This window comes from Leptopilina boulardi, unplaced genomic scaffold (assembly GCF_019393585.1).
Source record: "Leptopilina boulardi isolate dan_hultmark-lab unplaced genomic scaffold, ZJU_Lbou_2.1 LbouV2_392, whole genome shotgun sequence".
Classification (NCBI taxonomy): domain Eukaryota; kingdom Metazoa; phylum Arthropoda; class Insecta; order Hymenoptera; family Figitidae; genus Leptopilina; species Leptopilina boulardi.
In genome coordinates, this window is record NW_026137965.1 from 4,552,145 (window position 1) to 4,573,351 (window position 21,207).

Sequence of the window (21,207 nt, forward strand, 5' to 3'; positions counted from 1 at the left end):
TCTCTTCCAAAAACTATTGAATGAAAGTTTCAATTTATATTCTTTTATTTGATGGAAAAAGAAGAAAAAAAAATACTTTTTTTACATTTTACAAATATAAATGAAAAATTAAAAAAAAAAAAATAAACAATTTTGATAATTGTGATGAAAAAGAAAAATAGTTCAAAACTATTTAATTTCTTGTTATTTATTTATTTAAAAACTAGCAAAATTAAACGAGCGCAAGCGCGCCTAATTGATTATTTGATTGTTTGTTATAAAGAAATTAAAGATTAATATTATCAATAATAATTTAATTTATTAGAATATTATTACATATTAAATGATAATAATGAAAATTATATGTTTACAGGCCTCGGATTTTACGACTTTTTTCAAAAATATGACTTTTATCGACTTATTTTAATAAAATGCGACATTTTTTTTTACATTTGAAAAAAAATGTAAATAAAATACATTTTTTTAGTATAAAATGTAGATCTTCTTCAGATCTTCTTCAATTCAATTATTTAACAAATTTTGAACTAAAATGATTCATCACTAAATTAATTATTTTTAATAATTTTAAATACATCACAAATTCAATTATATCAAAATTAGTTTTTCAATTAAAATTTTTATGAAATTTAATAATTGTTTATAATTTAAAAAAATATATATCACAATAAAATTGAATTATTTTTTAAAAATTTCAATTCAAAATAAACTAAAATTCAATTATTACCCGAAATTTTAATTCAAAATCAATTAAAAATCCAAAAATTATTCAAAATTTTCAATATAAAATTTAATTATTTACCAAGTTTTCAATTTGAAATGAAATAAAATTCAATTATTTTCTAAAATTTCTATTCAAAATTAATTATCCAAATTTTCAATCAAAAATGAACTTAATTTAAATTATCATCCAAAAATTCAATTCAAATTCAATTATTTCACAAAATTTTCAATTCAAAATGAACTGAAATTCAATTATTTTCCAAATTTAAAATCAAATAAAATTTTAGTATTCTCAAAAATTTGAATTCAAACTTTTTGAACAAAATGAGAGCATCTCAATTTGTGGAAGATCGTGAAAGGGCTACAAAATCAAGATATTGTCCTATTTACAAATATATAAAAGAGTTGAAAAAACCAAACACGGAGACATATATTAATTGGAAGATACCTTTGAAAATTACAAGAACTTTAGCTCAATTAAGATTAGCAGGAAGATCAGAGTGGAAAATAAATTTAAAACCGGGATATGTATATAATTTCAGTGACAATGATAAGTGTCTGATGTGCAATATGCGTAGAAATGAAAATTTAAAACATGTTCTTATTGATTGTCCTGCGTATAAGGAATGTTGTAGAGAAAATATTAATAGAATTTCGCTTACGAACATATTGAAAGTGGATAAAATTGAAACCGCGAAAAGTCTTTTTTATTTTATTAGCAATTTAGTTAAGATTAGGGCTTTCTGTTTATGTGAATAGTTTTTTAAGGACATAACCCTCATGTAAAGGAGGCAATGCGCCTTTAATTACATTATGTAAAATAAATAAATAAATAAATAAAAAATTTGAATTCAATATTAATTGAATTTTCAATAATTTGAATTTAAAAGCATCTAAAATTTAATTATTATTAAAATTTTCCATTGAAAAATTTTTTTTTTGAAATTTAATAATTTCAATTATAACTCTAAGGAAATTCAATTATTTTTAACTATTTTAATAATATTCTTTGAAATTTCAACTATCTGAAACCATTTTTCATTTAAAAATGATTTTCAAATTATTGTATTTTGTCCTCATTTTCTAATAAATTTTTAGTGAAATCATCTAAAATTTTAATTCAAAATCAATTAAAATTCAATAATTATCAAAAATTTTCAATTTAAATTTTAATTATTTATCAAGTTTTCAATTTAAAATGAAATAAAATTCAATTATTTTCTAAAATTTCTATTCAAAATTAATTATCCAAATTTTCAATCAAAATTGAACTTCAATTAAATTATTATCCTAAATTTCAATTAAAATTCAATTATTTCCCAAAATTTTCAATTCAAAATGAACTGAAATTCAATTATTTTCTAAATTTAAAATCAAATAAAATTTCATTATTCTCAAAAAATTGAATTCAAAATTAATTGAATTTTCAATAATTTGAATTTAAAAGCATCTAAAATTTAATTATTTCTAAAATTTTCCATTGAAAAATTTTTTTTTTGAAATTTAATAATTTCAATTATAACTCTAAGGAAATTCAATTATTTTTAACTATTTTAATAATATTCTTTGCAAATTAAACTATCTGAAACCATTTTTCAATTAAAAATGATTTTCACATTATTGTATTTTGTCCGCATTTTCTAATAAATTTTTAGTGAAATCATCTAAAATTTTAATTCAAAATCAATTAAAATTCAATAATTATCAAAAATTTTCAATTTAAATTTTAATTATTTACCAAGTTTTCAATTTAAAATGAAATAAAATTCAATTATTTTCTAAAATTTCTATTCAAAATTAATTATCCAAATTTTCAATCAAAAATGAACTTAAATTAAATTATTATCCTAAATTTCAATTAAAATTCAATTATTTCCCAAAATTTTCAATTCAAAATGAACTGAAATTCAATTATTTTCTAAATTTAAAATCAAATAAAATTTCATTATTCTCAAAAAATTGAATTCAAAATTAATTTGAATTTTCAATAATTTGAATTTAAAAGCATCTAAAATTTAATTATTTCTAAAATTTTCCATTGAAAATTTTTTTTTTGAAATTTAATAATTTCAATTATAACTCTAAGGAAATTCAATTATTTTTAACTATTTTAATAATATTCTTTGAAATTTCAGCTATCTGAAACCATTTTTCAATTAAAAATGATTTTCACATTATTGTATTTTGTCCGCATTTTCTAATAAATTTTTAGTGAAATCATCTAAAATTTTAATTACAAAACACTTAAAGTTTCAATTAATTTCAAAAATCTCAATTTTAAATCTTTGAAAATTCAATTAAATTTAAAAAATGTTTTCCAAAAATTGTTTGATAAATTAGTTTTAGTTCTGTAAAATTTAATAATTGTTTGAAAATTAACAATATCTTTTGAAATTTAATTATTTCTAAAAATTTCAACTTTAACCCTTCGAAAATGTTTATTATTAAAATAAAAATTTTTAATTAAAAATCTGTAAAATATTTTTGTTAAAATAAAATACAAGTCCACTTTTTTTTTGGAATATAAATAGACTAAAACGACTTTTTTGTGTCTTTAAGTTGATTCGAGGTCTGTGTTTTTATAATTAATATTTAATAGGTATTCGTTGGCCCCTGGTACCTTAAAAATAAATTTTTTTCAAATTACTATCTTGTACGAAATTTCCTGGCACATCTAATTTCTCATCATACATTTTTTGTATTTGTACACAATTTTTGAATCAATATACAACTTTAAAAAAAATTTCGTTGATAAACGTTGTGTACTTCAGCTTCGTGAATTGAATTTTCGAATTTGGAATTTTAAAGAAACTTATTCCGAAATTTGGAAACACAATTATATACAACTTTGGCAAAAATGAGAAAAAGAATTGTCAAAATTTGACACGTCATATGATTACTATTCAAAAAAACACGTGAAATCAGAAAAGGACAACTTCAAGTTAGGACAGAAGGACAGATCAAGCATTTTATTATTATATAATTAAGTTTTTTTTTATTATTACATTTTAGAATATATAAAAGAAAAATTTTTAAAAAAACTAATTTTGATGAAAAAAAAAAAAAAAATAAGAAAATTCACTTGAAAATTTTATTTAACTTCTTGTTATTTTGTCTGTTACAAAAAGTTATTACTTTTCTATTAAAATTTTATAGGACAAAGTTTCTTTACGAAAGTTGTGTTGAGAATTGTTTTTCACAAAAATACGATGGATACAACTTCTTTTATATTCTCAAATGACGAGAGAAGTTTTATGTAAAATTCAAAATATACAAAGTTCATATTTTCTTATATTATATAAAAATACTGAGTTGTCTTTATTCTTTATAAGTAGGCTTTGTAACTTTAATAATACAAGAATATTGTAATAGCTCGACTTTTGTTTCTTTTATTTATTTTTATATTTTCAGTAAAATATAATTTCAGCAAAATAAGAGTAATGTTTTGAAAATATTCACTTATATGTAAAATATCCTTTTCTTGTAAAGAATTTTCCTATAATCAAGAAAGTTAAAACAATTAATAAAAACACTTTTGTTGTATTAATTAATATTTTTCTTCTATTTATGCCATAAATTTTACACAACACTTTGAAGTTTCTATATTAAAATTGAATATTTCAAACGAAAGCTTAATTTATCTCTAATTTAATTAAAGTCTGCTATATAAATTTTTTTGTTAAAAAGAAAAAAATTGAAAGAAAAAGAAATTACATTTTTTTTTATTTTTTTGTTTGTGATGAACGAAAAATACAAATATTAACTTAATGATGGTTTTGCGTGTATCTTGATTTATTATAATAAATAAAATAAATGAGAAATATTATAGAAAGAGTGAAATGGAAAATTATGATGATTCTCGATCCATTAGAAGAAAAAAAAAATTGTTTCTTAAAGTTATAAACAATAAAATTGAAATATTTTAAGTATTAAATCAAAAATGTAATTTCTATTTTTTAAAAACTTTATATAATAATTGTATAATCAAATTTTGAATTGAAAATAAATTTAAATCAAAGTTATCATCAGAAAATTTAATCCAAAAGTTTTCGCACTCGATGTAAACCACACAGTTTGCTGATTACATATAGGGGCATATCTCTGGAGCTTTTAACTTTTATATGTATATGTTCCTCCGATATGTGTATATTTGAATAATTTGAATAAATTATTACCTGACATTTGCTGGAGATATTAATTTTTTTTTTATGAGCATTGTTTTACAAAATATATTTGATATTAATTTATTATTTACAGGCAAATAATTATTTTACTTTCAATGATTTAGTAACATTTAGTAATATTTTTTCACTAAAATTGTAGTGAAAAAATTTCTACTAATTTTTAGTTATTTTTCAATAAAAATTTAGTAAAATATATTAATATTTGATGTAGTCATTTTTAGTAATATTTTTTAAACTAAATTTATAGTGAAAAATGACTAAAAATTAGTGAAAATTTTTATTTAATTTCCAGTAAAATATTACTATTCGATTAAGTAATATTTAGTAATATTTTTTTTACTATAATTATAGTGAAAAATTTCTACTAACTTTCAGTCATTTTTTTACTATTGTAAAAAATATATTAATATTTGATTTAGTAGGATAATATTTAGTAATATTTTTTTTGCTAAAGTTATAGTGATAACACAGAAAATTAAAAGGCATTAAAATAAGCTGCAACGCTTCTTATTTTAATCCAATGTTGCTTATTTTAATACCAAAATGGATTAAAATAAGCAAAATTGGATTAAAATAATAAGCGTTGCAGCTTATTTTAATGCCTTTTAATTTTCTGTGAAATGACTAAAAATTAGTAGAAATTTTATTTAATTTTTAGTTAAATATTATTATTTGATTTAGTAACATTTAGTAATATTTTTCACTAAAATTGTAGTAAAAAATTTCTACTAATTTTTAGTTATTTTCACTAAACATTTAGTAAAATATATTAATATTTGATGTAGTCATTTTTAGTAATATTTTTTAAACTAAGTTTATAGTGAAAAATGACTAAAAATTAGTGAAAATTTTATTTAATTTCCAGTAAAATATTACTATTCGATTAAGTAATATTTAGTAATATTTTTTTTACTATAATTATAGTGAAACATTTCTACTAACTTTTAGTCATTCTTTACTATAGTAAAAAATATATTAATAGTTGATTTAGTAGGATAATATTTAGTAATATTCTTTTTATTAAAGTTATAGTGAAAAATGACTAAAAATTAGTAGAAATTTTATTTAATTTTTAGTTAAATATTATTATTTGATTTAGTAACATTTATTAATATTATTTTACTAAAATTATAGTGAAAAAATGTCTACTTATTTTTAGTAATTTTTCACTGTATAGTAAAAAAATATTAATATTTGATTTAGTTTGGTAATATTTAGTAATATTTTTTTTACCAAAGTTATAGTGAAAAATGACTAAAAATTAATAGAAATTTTTCACTATAATTTTAGTAAAAAAAAATTATTACTAAATTTTAATCAAATAGTAATATTAGTAATTATTAATTATTATTAATATTAATAATTGATTATTAATTATTAATAGTATTAGTATTAATTATTAATTATATTTATAGTAATATAATATTTTTATATCATCACTAAATCAAATAGTAATATTTTACTAAAAATTAAATAAAATTTCTATAAATTTTTAGTCATTTTTCACTATAACTTTAGTAAAAAAAAAATTTTTTTTAAAATTATTTTTCCATTAAAAAAATATAATAACTTACCTTTCCGCAAAATGTGACGTATATAAAATGAGCTACGTCGACAACACTGCTTACAAATGCCGTGAAAATCCATGGCAATAAGAACAGTCTTCGATCCTAAAAAAAAAGAAGAAAGAAAAAAAAATTGTTCTTTTTTAAATTCTATACAGTATTCAGAAAGACGTAAAATTCCAAGAAATTTTCATAATTGCTTGGATTCTTTTTCCCCCTCATTGTTTTTTATGTTTTTGTTTTTTTTTTTCTTCTTTTAGTTATATATCCGCGAGTTCTTTCGTTTTCGCTTGAAAAGAGTGTTAACTGGAGGTAAAAGTTTAACTTCCAAGAGAGACAGAGAGAGAATTTAAAGCAAACGCGCTCGCACGTACATTTTTCCTTTTAATCTTTTCGTATATACGCTATGTATATGAAATTGTTTTTTTTCCATACCCTTAAAATGTGTTATTTTGCGGGGATTAAAGAAAAAAGCTTTTATACCACTAAAAAGAACAAATTTCAGTATTAAATAAAAAAAAAAAAAAATTAATGTATTTTTTTTTTTGAAATTGAAAATAATAAAAAAAGAAAGATTTTAATTAAGTACGCAGTGTATAAAAGGGAGTTGTATTTTAACTCCCAATGGGAGTTTATAAAAGTCACACTTTTTTTGGAGTTAATGTAAAAAAAGAGTCGATGCCAAGGGAATTAATTTTACCCCCCCAGGGAGCTTTGATCCATGAGTTAATGTAATGTTTACTCTCTTTTGGAGTTCTTTTAACTCTGAAAATTTTACTCCCAACTCTGGTTAGGAGTAACTCTTCATTACCTCCACAAATTTTTTCATTTTTTTTACATGTATTAAATAATTAATTAAAAAATTTAATTTTTTAATTAATTTTTTAATATACATATATTTAATTTGTAATTTAATTTAATTAATTTTTTTAATATACATGTATTAAAAAAAATTTAATAACAAAGATAAAAGTTTTTAAAAAGAAATGAGAAAAATATTATTTTTTTTTGTCATTAACCTGACAGAGCTATAAAAGGAATGTCAAAATATTTGACGTAGGTAACAATCACTGCGGTGTTTATCTAAAGAGAATAAAGCAAAAAGAAAAAGAAAAGGAAAATTGATTTGTGATTATTTACACATTAACAAAAAGTACATTTAGAGTACATACTTCATATTCATTTTCAATAATTAAATCTTTTTAAAAAATTCCGAAAAATTTTTTTCCCCTCCTATTTTTTGTACAACATTTAATTAATTAAAATGCATAAAACAAGATTTTTGAAAAATCATACTCAACTTTCAAAATGATCCCTATATATGTATATAAAAGAAGTTAAATTATATTAACAACAACGAGGGTTTCCTATTGTTTGATATTCTATTGTGCGATGAAGGAAATAAAGGAGGGGAAATAAAGTAAAATACAATTTGATTTCTATTAAACAAGAGATGAAGGAAAAATCATTATATAATTATTGAATACATCATTTTCGGTAAATTAAATAAATAATAAACAGAAATTTGCAAATGCAAATATAGTCGCATTTGAGTTTAATCTTAATACGCCCAAATATCTATTTTGGATTGTTAACCATCTCTCATGTTATTTGCATGCCTCTTCACTTGATTCGAATTTGCTCAATGACATCTATGCATGAAATATTTGACGCGGTACAGGAGAGAGAGAGAGAGAGAGATTTATCTATAAAATTTGTGACTGATAAATTACAGTACTATTTTTATTATTATTATTATTATTATTTTATTATTATAATTATTATTTTATACTAAATTATTTATTTATTTATTTATTGTTATTGTTATTGTTATTGTTATTGTTATTGTTATTGTTATTGTTATTGTTATTGTTATTGTTATTGTTATTGTTATTGTTATTGTTATTGTTATTGTTATTGTTATTGTTATTGTTATTGTTATTGTTATTGTTATAAAAAATACCCTAATCTTTTTTATAAGTAATTAATAATTTACAGATCACATAAAATTTTCTTTAAATTCTCAATGTCAAATAGTTTTTTTTACTCCTATACTGTGATCAAAATATGTTTCTGAAAATATTAGACCAAAAAAAAAATTGTTTTTTAAAGTTATAAACAATTTAAATTTTTAGCTTAAATAAATAAAAAAAATTTCTCGAAATTGAGTTGCGAAAAATAAAAAAAGGGTTTTTTTCGCCTTGGAATGTGGTATTTTGTTTTAAATAAATTGCTATTTTAAATAGTTTTTTTAATTGTTTATTAATTATAAAATATTATTACTTACTCAATTATTTTGCATAAATAATAGTTTCATAATTATTTAATTAAAGTTACTTGTCAATTAACTTTTTTCCAGTTTAGTTTAATTTTTTTTTTTTTTTTTGTTTAAGCTTTTATATAATCAGAAATGTATGTGAAATGTGAAATAATTTTTTTACATGAAACATGAAGAACACTGTTTTTTTTTATTAATAGTTTTTAAATAAACAATTTTCGAAAACTGTTTATAATAAAAATTTTGTTTAAAACAAAAATTATTTTTAAATACTTCGTTCAAAGACACGTGAAAAACTAATTTTTGTTTTTTTTTTTTTTTTTTTTGTAAACTTGATATAGAGAAATTTTTTTTTTTTACTTAATACAGCTAAAAATTTTAATTGTAAAAATATTAAAAATTTCAATTTTAATTTTTGTTTGTTCTAATATTTTCAGAAATTTATTTTGATCACAGTAGGAGTAAAAAAAAACATTTAATTTTTTTGAATTTTAGGTGATACATTTGAGAATTTCTGACCCAATTCCAAAAATTATGTAAAAAAATTTTTAAATTCAGTAAACTAAAAAAGAAATTTATTTGATTCAAATAATCGATTACTTGACTACTATTATCAAATAAATATATTTACTTGAAGCAAATAATTTTTATTTAGAATTAAATAAACTATATTTGTGAACCAATAATTTCTGTAATTGGGCCAATAATTTCGGTATTTGGATCAATAATTTCTGTATTTGAACAAATAATTTCTATATTTGAAGCAAATATATACCATTCATTTGGTTCAAAACCCACTTGGAAAGATTCCCCGGAAAGTGCCCCATGGAGGTTCTATCAGAATTTCGCCGGAAATTTCAACGTAATTCCGTCGGAATTCCATAGAAGTTCCAAAGAATTTCCGATGGGATTCCGACGGAATTCTGACGGCATTCCGATGGAATTAGGACTCTAAAATTTTTGAAAAAAATTAATCGGAATTTCGTCGGAATCCCATAGGAAATTCTTTGGAATTCCGATGGAATTCCGACGGAATTACATTGGAAGTTCCGGCGGAATTCTGATAGAATCTCCAGGGGGCACTTTCCGGGGAATCTTTCCAAGTGGGAAATAATAATTATTAAATAGAAATTTAATTTACAATTTAATAATTAAATTATCATTTAATTAATTATTTAATACAAATTACAATTTAATAATTAAATTATTATTTAGTTAATTATTTAATACAAATACAATTTAATGGACTCCAAATAATAAATTACTTAATATAAATAAATAAATTTATTTAATAATAGTAAAGTAACCGATTATTATTTGTAACGAATACATTTTTTTTTTGTCAGTGATATGAAAAAAGAATAAGAGGTATTTTTCATATTACACATCACAGCTATTTGATAAAAATGATCGAGAGTTTTGAAAGGAATAATTTGCCAAGTGACAATAATTTCACAATATAAATGTAAAAATATGCGTGTCCTATTATTTTATTTTTTTTTAATATTACTTTTATTCAACTTTTTTTTTCTTTCTTTTCTTTTTTTTTTTTTTTTTTTTGATTTGCGGTACAATAGAGAGTGGTGGGAATATTGAGTTTGGCTGTTTCATATATATGGGAAAGTGGAAATGGAAACTTCTATATTGGGAATATGCGAAGGAAAAGTGGATCGAGCCTGAGCATCTCACTCCCGTTGAGAAATATTGAATTTTCCATATATGAACCTGACAAAGCAATGCGACCTTTAACACCTACAATGAACAAGTTCTGTTTGACTATATATATGTATATAATATTATAAAACTGTAAACCTTACATATAAAAAATGGTGATTTACTTTAAAAATTTTCTTTTCCAAAATTCAAAGAATTGACAATTTCTATTATAATAATAATTTTCATTTGTTTATGATAATATAACAATAAAAATCATCAAGTTTGACGAAGAATAATGGGGATTTGTGTTCGTGAAAAAAAAAAGAAAAAATCTGGATTGAATCTGGTTCGATGGTACTGAAAATTTGATGAAAAATCACGTTAGATAGGAAATCTCAAGGCTGAGGGCAGGTTTTATCTTTCCCATAAATTTTCTGACCCTCCAAAAAAAAGTTACTGATTCGAGAAACAAAAAAAGTATATCTTTCAATATTATTGCAATTGTATTTTTGTGTAAATTTTTTCTTTATTTATACATAATATATATATATATGAGAGAACATATGTTTTTTTAACCTTTAAACTGCTATATCGGACTGCCAGACCTGTAAATATTTTTCATTTATTACTTTTTTTAATGTACAATAGAAACTTCAATATTTCATGAATATAATTTTTTGTTCTTTTTATTTTTATATATATAATTAAATATAAAATTTTATTTTACTTTTTTTCTACGCAATTTGACGCAAAATTGTCTACATCCGGCTTAATGTAAAAAAAATTCTAGATTAACCATTAAAATGCTGCTAAATATTTTTCGTTTATTATTTTTTTTTAATGACCATAGAAATTTTTAGTTTCATATTTTATGAAAATGTCGTATATAACGGTCTCTGTAATACCGGCATTAGTCGGTAAATTCTTATATAAGTAACTTCTGCGCATTTTTGTGCGCAATTAGTTCTGTCATATTTCAATTATTTATAAAAATAAAATAATTTTTTAATGTAAAAAAAATAAAACTTTAGTTGTCATTATATAATTTAGAAGTAATTAAATATAATTTAAAATCATTAGAAAAATATAAAAAAGGAATGACGGTCTGACAGACCGAGATTAGTACTCGCGTCATTTTTTAGCAGTTTAAAGGTTAAAATAATTTCCAAATATTTTATTTTTTGAAATAAATGATATAGGATATATAACGAAATAGGATGCCGTTACACAATTTAAAATCACTGAAATATAATTCAGAAATGGCGGTCAGCCAGACCGAGAGTAGTACTAGCGTCATAACCTAATAGCAGTTTAAAAGTAAAAATAATTTTTTTTCCCAAAACAAATAATGTAGAATATATAACGAAATAGGATAAGTCATTGCATAAATTAAAATGACTAGCAAAGTATAAAAAATTAATGGCGGTCTGACAGACCAAGAATAGTAATAGCGTCCTTTTTTAGCACCTAGCAGCAGTAAAGAAAAAATAAAAACATATACTACAGATATTATTATATAATTTAAAATCATTAAATAAAATAGAATAAAGAAATGACGGTCTCTAAGACCGAGAATAGTATTAGCGTCATTTTTTGGCACCAAAAACCAGTTTGAAGATTAAAATAATTTTTTTCCTGAAAATAATAATGCAGGATATATAACGAAATAGGATAAGTCATTACATAAATTAAAATGACTAGCAAAGTATAAAAAATTAATTGCGGTCTGACAGACCGAGAATAGTAATAGCGTCCTTTTTTAGCATCTAGCAGCAGTAAAAAAAATACATAATACTACAGTTATTTTTATATAATTTAAAATCACTAAAATATAATAAAGAAATAACGGTCTGTCAGACCGAGAGTAGTAATAGCGTCATTTTTTAGCACCTATTAGCAGTTTAAAAATAAAAATAATTTTTTTTCTAAAAAATGGATATATAACGAAATAGGATAAGTCTCCCAAGCTAAAACATTTTATAGAGAGAGAGAGAGAGGGAGAGAGAGTGAGAGACAGAGGGATGATAAGGTAAAAGCGATGTGGTTAACAAAAGGAAACACTTTGTCCAAGTTTCTGATCTAATTAACAGTGTTTGGAAATAATTTATCAAAGTGTGTGTGTGTGTCTATGTGTCTGTAGAACTTTGAATTGCGGTAACTACTTTAGCGAATTTGTCTACACATCCGGTGCGATAAGTACATATATGATGATTTAGATTTAACGCAAACTTTCATTTTTTTCCATATACTTTCCAGATTAAAATAATATATAAAAGTTTTTCACCAAAAAAATAAAAAAAAAAAATTTTTTTCTAAAAAGAATCAAAATCAAAAATGTTAGTAACCGAGAAAATCTTCCTTCTAAAAAAAATGCAGATTTTGGATAAAATAAATACACTTTTTTTGAGTTAGTTTGTTGAGGATTTTAGAGAAATCCTTTTTCGGTATGGCATTAATCTCAGTTGGTAAATATACCTAAATGCTTCCCTTGGTTCCTAAACAGTGGATATATATATACTTAATAACGTTAGGACAAACTTTGGTTGATAACAGCGAGGGATGTATTATCGTGAATTATGCTACACCTTTAGAATTATCGTGATATGAGAGGATGGGAAAGAGTTGATCAAGCGAAAGTGCGGGAAACACCAAAGTGATGAGACAGCATTTTGTCATGTTAATGCGAAAAGAGTGAAACGAAATTTCTTCATTCTAGGTCACCGACGTGATTTATTGCATCACAATTTTTTGAAATCTCCTTCACCTCTAAAGGGGATTTTTTTTTCTTTCTTTTTTTTTTTTATCAAGGATTGAAATAAATGTTGTTGCTTTATTTCTGATAAAAAAAAGGAGAAAAAATCGTCGATATATGAAGGAAAATAAATAAATTAAAGTAACGTAATATTAAAATATACATTTTTAATTAAACAATTATATTTTATTAAAATATTAATATTCATATTAAATTTAAATATTTAATTTTAATATTTATTAAAAATAATATTTAATATTATAATAATATAATAAGTTTAATAATATTTTTTCTTAATATTAATTAATTATTAATTAATAATAATAATATTTAATAATATATTTGTTTTTCAATAAATTAGAGTTAGAGTCTCCGCTCTTATATAGTATTCAAGACTGATCTCAACTGTAGGAGAAAAAACTCTCACCATCTGGCGGCGTAAGTGTGGAACTATGATAATATTGTATGGGAGTTTTCATAGTTCCACAGTTACGCCGCCAGGTGGTGAGAGTTTTTTCTCCTACAGTTGAGATCAGTCTTGAATACTATATAAGAGCGGAGACCCAACTCAAAAAACTTAATTCAAACACAAGTTTTTTTTCAGAATAATTGTAGTAAGGGAAATTATTGTTTATACTTTTTTAATTAAACATGTATTATAATTAATTAATTACAATTATTAATGTAGTAGTAATATTAATATTATTAAAATATTAATTACTGTTAATTAATTATACTTTTACAATTAAACATTAGTTGTAATTAATTAATTTTAATGATTAATAATTAATGTTTAGTTATAAAAATATAGTTAATGTTGGTTTTTAAATTAATTTCTAAAATATAAAGCAAGCAAAAAAAAAAAAATGGACAATTATTATTTGTATTTTGGATTTTTCTTACTTTGAGTAAGCCGTACACAAGCAGAAAGCAGCAAAAGAATCCGCAGGATGAGGAGATCATCAAAGCGATGCTGAGTTTTAGTGCAGCTGAAAGAAATTTACTAAAATAGAATGAAAATAATGGAAAAAACATTTTTTTTACTTACTTGGTGACATAAAGTCAGGCTCTAAGAAACTGGGTGATTTCGGTTGTAAAGTTTCACCAGCAAAATATTGACTCTCCTCATAAAGCATTAATCCCAAAATTCCTATTAGCATTATATTGTAGATCTGAAAATCATAAAAGAATTTTTTATTATATGTGTGTACGATAAATTATAATAAAATAATATAATATTAATAATTGAATTTTTTATGTTTACAAATAAAAAAAAAATTGATTTAGAAAAAAAATTCTTTTTTGGATTTCGGTACATTTTAATCAACCAGTATTTGGCAAATTGCTATTGGAGGACAAAAACAATGGGATATATATATATATATATATATATAATATAAAATAGTAATTCCAATAATTAGACGTTAATGTAGTGTGAATATTATACGTACTCCAATTCTTCTCAGTTCTCTGCGCTTAGATTCGAGTTTTCAATCGGAAAAGTTTTATTCGACTGGGAATGTAAATTACGTTTATAAAAGCGAATTTTGTATGAATACAGAAATCCAACCATTTAGTTTAATACTTTTTTTTATTATATATTTTTTTGTTAGAATTAGTGGGTCTATTAAAGAGATTTATTTTCAAGTTACTTTGATGCTTTGAATCTCTACTTTTATTTAGTCAAAGCACACACACACACACACACATGCACATTTACTGAATTTTATTTTCAAATAATATAAATTTATTCAGGAAAAATGTTCCACTATAATATATACTGAATTTTTTCTGTTGATTTCTCATTACGAATCTCTTTAAATTTAATTAATCAAAGCGTATATAAACATTTTCTATGTATTTTTAAAAATACATTTATTTCGAGAAAATTGAATTTTAAATTTTTCTTGTTGATTTATCATTTTCTTATATATATATATATATATATATGATTTTTTTTAAAATATAATTTTTAAAATTGTAATATCTTTATTGTTTTCTGTTTTAAATTTTATTTATATTTCTTTTTTGATAAAAAAGAAATTTTTTTTTTTGGCTTTCGATCCTTGTTAATTAAACGTAAAATTATTTACTGATTTTTATTGATGACTATAATGACTATACAATATTTCAATAATATAAAAATTTCAAATAAAAATTCAATGAAATTTTCGTGATTTCGATTTCTACTGAGAACTAAATTGTCAAAGTAAAATGTTGGAATGTTGAGGAAATTGAAACCTCCCCCAATTTGAAATGACATTGATATTGAATTTCACTTTTTTTTTGATAAATTTTTATCATTCATCTTTTTATAAAATATTTGCAATTTCAATATCTATAAAGGGGTTGCAGTGGTTTAAATTAATATTTAAATCAAAATCATTTACATTAAAATTTTTTAATCAATAAAAAAAAAATTTTAACATTTAGAAAATTTTTTTTTATTAAACAAAGTAATAATTATTTATTACTTATTATTAATAATATTAATAGTAATAATAATAATTATAATAATAATATATTATTATTATTATTATTATTATTATATAATAATTATATAATAATTATTATTATTAGTTTTTACACTTAAATTTTTTAAACATTTTTTTATAATAAAAATTAAAAACTTTTTTTTGAATGTAAATAAATAAAAAAAATTAGATTTAAGTAAACAAATTCGGATTAAAAAAAAATCATGACTTTTATCAGCCCTCTTTTATATATTCAGAAATTAAATTCTGTATTTGAAATTGCGTTTTTCATATGTACTATTTTATGTGTGCTATATCCTATTTTAAAATTCTTTCTTTCATAATTTAGATATACGCTTTTAGCTCTTCCTCTGATACATTTTTTTTCACCCTATTCATCTTATTTCTTATAAAGTTTATAACAGTGTTCCACTTTATACGTAACCAGAAACCCTGCTCAAATGAGCAGTAAGTTTAGAACACATGAATATTACATAGCTTCTGTATAAATCAAAGGTCCTGCAGCTTCTATGTCGTTAAACTTATTACTAGTTCTCCAGTCATTTTGCCTATATATATATATATATATATATATATATATATATATATATATATATATATATATATATATATATATGTGACACACATAATAAATGTATACAAATCAAATCAATTATTTATTATAGTAATTAATAGTTTTCAAAATAATATTTTTATAATAATAATTAATTTTGAAACTATATTAATTTTATTACAATAAAATTAATTTTTAAAATATTATTTTTATTATATGATAAAATTAATTTGGAAAATACTATTTTTGCTTAATATTAATTAATTAATAATGGTACTTAATAATATATGTATTTGTTTTGCAATAAATTAGAGTTAGAGTCTCCGCTCTTATATAGTATTCAAGACTGATCTCAACTGTAGGAGAAAAAACTCTCACCACCTGGCGGCGTAAGTGTGGAACTATGATAATATTGTATGGGAGTTTTCATAGTTCCACAGTTACGCCGCCAGGTGGTGAGAGTTTTTTCTCCTACAGTTGAGATCAGTCTTGAATACTATATAAGAGCGAAGACCCAACTCAAAAAACTTAATTCAAACACAAGTTTTTTTTCAGAATAATTGTAGTAAGGGAAATTATTGTTTATAATTTTTTAATTAAACATTAATTTTGATTAATTATAATAATTAATAGTTTTGAAAATATTATTTTTATAGTAATAATTAATTTCGAAACTATATTAATTTTATTATAATAAAATTAATTTTTAGAATATTATTTCTATTCTAATAATAATTAAAATTTATTATTAATTAATTAATAGTCTAATTTTGAAACGAATTTTGAAAATATTTTTATTATATGATAAATAATTTGGAAAATATTCTTTTTATTTTAAAAATATTTGTAATTAAATTAAAAAGTAAAGATATAGAAAATATTTCAATTAATAAATTCTTTACGGTAAAAATTATTTGAATCAATATCAATACTAGAAAATCAAAAACACAAACAATCTTTGATAAAGTTTAACAAAAAAAAAAGAAAAGAGAATCGGGTCGACTTTCTTCCTATTTCATTTGTTCTTTTACTTTTTTTTGATTTTTTTTCTTTTTTGTTACGAAATAAATGAAATGATTTAAAACAAAAAAGATGTTGTTTTAACTATTTTTAGTAGTTTTTTTTGTGGTTCACGTAATTTATCTACTTTTTCAGAAACAAGAATAATAACAAAAACTGTGTTCGTTAGTAACCAGTCATATATAACCCTTATAAACTTGATTGATTCTATATTTCTGGTCTCGTTTTCATCCCTCACTCTGGTAGAATACGAAATTAGTCTAGAATTGAGTTTTCTCTATTCTTAAAATAGTTATTATCTTGTCATATATATACATACCTATATACAGGGTGATTTTTATGTTCCCGGACCATTTAATAATTTTTTTTTAATTCTATTATAATATTTTTTAGTTTAGTTTTTATATTTTATAATTTTCAATTTTATTATTTTATGTATAATTTTATTATAATTTTATTTATAATTTTTAGACGTTTTTAACTTTAATAAATGTAGATTTTTTTCTGCAATAAAAATTGCAATTTTGCAATAAAAAAGAAAAATGTTTGCAAAAAATATTTTTTATTAGCAAAATTTAGTGTATTTATTTATTTATTTTTTTTTTTTAAGAAGCATTAAAGTTGCCATTTATCCGCATTGGTAATCAAGATTCAATTCCAACGTAACAATTGAATTTAAGTGGAAAAGGGCCGTAAAGCAGTTTCTTTCACTTAAATAGACATTTTTGAATTTCATGAAATCGTTTTTAAAAGAATGAAACTGTTACATTTCAAGCATATATTATAAATATGTGTGTCAGTTAAAACATTTAAGAAAATGAAAAAAGTACAATGAAAATAGAAATTCTTGTTTTTTTAAATAAATGTTTAAAAATATATGAACAATTTTTTTATTTAATTAAATAAATTTTATAATAATTATTATTACTAATTATTTATTATTCTCAATTATTAATTATTATCAATTATTAATTACGTATTATAAAAAATAATTTAATAACAATAGTAATTGAATAAAATTTTAAATTTTGAAGAACTATTTTAAGATATTGAAGACATTGAAGATAAAGAAGATTGTATAAAAAATAGTTGCGGATTAAATTGTATTAGAACAGATTTAAAGAAAATCCTTTAGATGGGGGAATAACTCCCTTTTCTACTCACAATATATAACCTAATATATATATATATATAGGTATATTTAATAAAAAAAGATCAAAGTAATCAGAATCCTAGATTACAAATGATATTACGTAATAAGTCATTTTCCTTATAGAAATATCATTACAGCTTGTTACATAATTTTCTGTAATTATTGGAGTAATAATAATAAAAATAGTCACTTTTTTTTTAATAATTTCAAACGTACTTTTCTTGGAAAATTATTATGTATGATTAATTTGTTGAACAAACTAAATAAATAATAATAAAATAATAATAATAATAATTAAAAAATAATAAAATAACAAGAATAAAAAAAAAAAATAAAATAATAATAATAATAATTCTTTTCTGTTACCGTTTATAGAAAAATAAATAAATTTTCAGTTTGACTTATTTTGAGAGAAATTGGTTTTTCAATAAAATTTGAACGAGAATAATTTGAAAATTAAAGCTCTTAAATAGAAAAAAGAAAGTATTGATTAAATTCTTTTATAGGATACGATTACAGAGTAATAGACATTCTAATCGGAAAAAAACAGAAACTGTTTTGATTTTATTAAAGAATGTATACTGTTATTTTTCTAATAGGATATAATAGGCAAAATTTATAAACTAATGTTTTAATATTTTATGGTTTAAAAAATAGGAAATATATTCCTTATATAATAATTAATTTTCTATATAATAGCGCAATATCGAATATTTTATTATATTTTTAATTATATAATTACGTTCTAGTTTTAATTTTATATACTTTTTTTTTATAATCAGAAGTAATTTTCATTACGTTTAAAATATTTATTTATTTAATTATTATTTATTAATTTAAGTTATTATTTAAAATATATTTGAAAAATAATAATTTATATCAATATAAAAAATATAAATTTATATATATATATATAAAAAAATGTAAAATATAAAAAACTATAAATATGAAATAATAATTATAAAGTGATATAATGAGATATAGAAAAAAATCGATATATGCTAAGATCTAATGCCTAAAGACTTGAAGTAATCAAAGAGATTATAATAATGATGTCGTCACCACGAAATCGATCATCTGAACTTTGGCGGAGAAATTACTCCTTCAAGAGATGTTGACTGTCCTTTGCTGTTGCTTTGGCGTCATCAGTTCTATATATATATATATATATATATATATACATATATAAGTTCTCGTTGTTTGCATTTAATTTGGTACACATCTTCAGTTAACCTCAATAATTTCATTCTAATTCTGGCCTATATACCTTTTCAAATTTTTACGACTGAAATGATTTATTTATTTATACGCGAAAATCCCGTCTACTTTATTTTATATATTTATTTATTTATCATATAATGAAAATATTTTCAAAATTCGTTTTAAAATTAATTAGACTATTAATTAATAATTAATTTTAATTATTATTATAATAGAAATAATATTTTAAGAATTAATTTTATTATAATAAAATTAATATAGTTTTAAAATTAATTATTACTATAAAAATAATATTTTCAAAACTATTAGTTATTATAATTAATCAAAATTAATGTTTAATTAAAAAAGTATAAACAATAATTTCCCTAACTACAATTATTCTGAAAAAAAACTTGTGTTTGCATTAAATTTTTTGAGATAGTCTCCGCTCTTATATAGTATTCAAAACTGATCTTAACTGTAGGAGAAAAAACTCTCACCACCTAGCGGCGTAAGTGTGGAACTATGAAAACCTCTCATACAATTTTATCATAGTTCCACACTTACGCCGCCAGATGGTGAGAGTACCACAAATAATCTTGAGCTTGATGAGACCCAGGTTTTACAAAACATTTTGTGTATTAGTAATATCGAACAATTGAACAATATTTATTACTATGTTGTAAATGCACTTAAAATGAGATCCTTTATTATGAATGAATAAGTTTCTATTAAAGCAGCTTATATTTAATAATTAATTTATTTTTGAAATGTGATTTGCAAAAAAATGATTTTAAAATGAAAATAATAAAACTTGTTTCAAATGAAAGATAATAACGTTCATAAAAGTCAAACAATGTTTGAAATAAGGATGCTCATTGAAGATGCTACTATGTGTACAATATTTCTTTTTCTCTGAATCTCAATGCTCTCTCTCTCTCTCTCTCTCTCTCTCTCTCTCTCTCTCTCTCTCTCTCTCTCTCTCTCTCTCTCTCTCTCTCTCTCTCTCTCTCTCTCTCTCTCTCTCTCTCTCTTTTTCTTTCTTTCTTTCTTTCTAATAATTCTTTAATCTTCGAGGAATATATTTTCCTCTCTAGAAAAATTATATTTACTAGTTGACTCAAGTAGAAAATGCATCTTTTTTTCTGCCCATATAAATATAACTAAAATGCTTCTTATATAAAAAAGAAAAAGAAGAAAAGTGAAGGTTGGAATTGAAAAAAACAAAAAAATTTGATAAGATCTATTTTTCCAACTTATCCAAAGTATTTTTGTACGTTTCATTTGAATTTATATTCCAATTTCACATTTTGCTTTAAAAAAAATTTTTAATAATTTTTTTTTTATGAAAAAAAAGTTAATGTAAATTCATTTTTGATTTTAATCATGATTAAAATGTAAATTACCTATAAAATTACCTTTTTGATTAAAAATTTTTAATTTTAAATAATTTTTTTCAAGAAATTCTGAAAAAAACAATTTTAATTCAAATTTTATCCGCAGAAAACAGAATTTCAATATTATTGAAAATTTTGTCCTATTTGGTGATTTAAAAAAAAAAAAATTAAAAGATTTGACAAGATAATAGAATATCTTTTATAGAAATTAAGATGAAGAAGAAGAAGAAATGT

General features: G+C 21.2%; 1 protein-coding gene across 1 annotated transcript in view; it reads right to left on the bottom strand.

The window, feature by feature from the left end:
- The window catches only part of LOC127288686 (uncharacterized), a 31,744-nt gene that overhangs the window by 5,253 nt on the left and 5,284 nt on the right, over nt 1–21,207 (bottom strand). The window contains exons 2-4 of the mRNA XM_051316298.1: nt 14,204–14,327; nt 14,059–14,144; nt 6,479–6,574 (exon numbers count right to left, since the gene is read on the bottom strand). Coding sequence (XP_051172255.1) covers nt 6,479–6,574; nt 14,059–14,144; nt 14,204–14,327 — 306 coding nt within the window. The remainder of the gene's footprint in view (nt 1–6,478; nt 6,575–14,058; nt 14,145–14,203; nt 14,328–21,207) is intronic.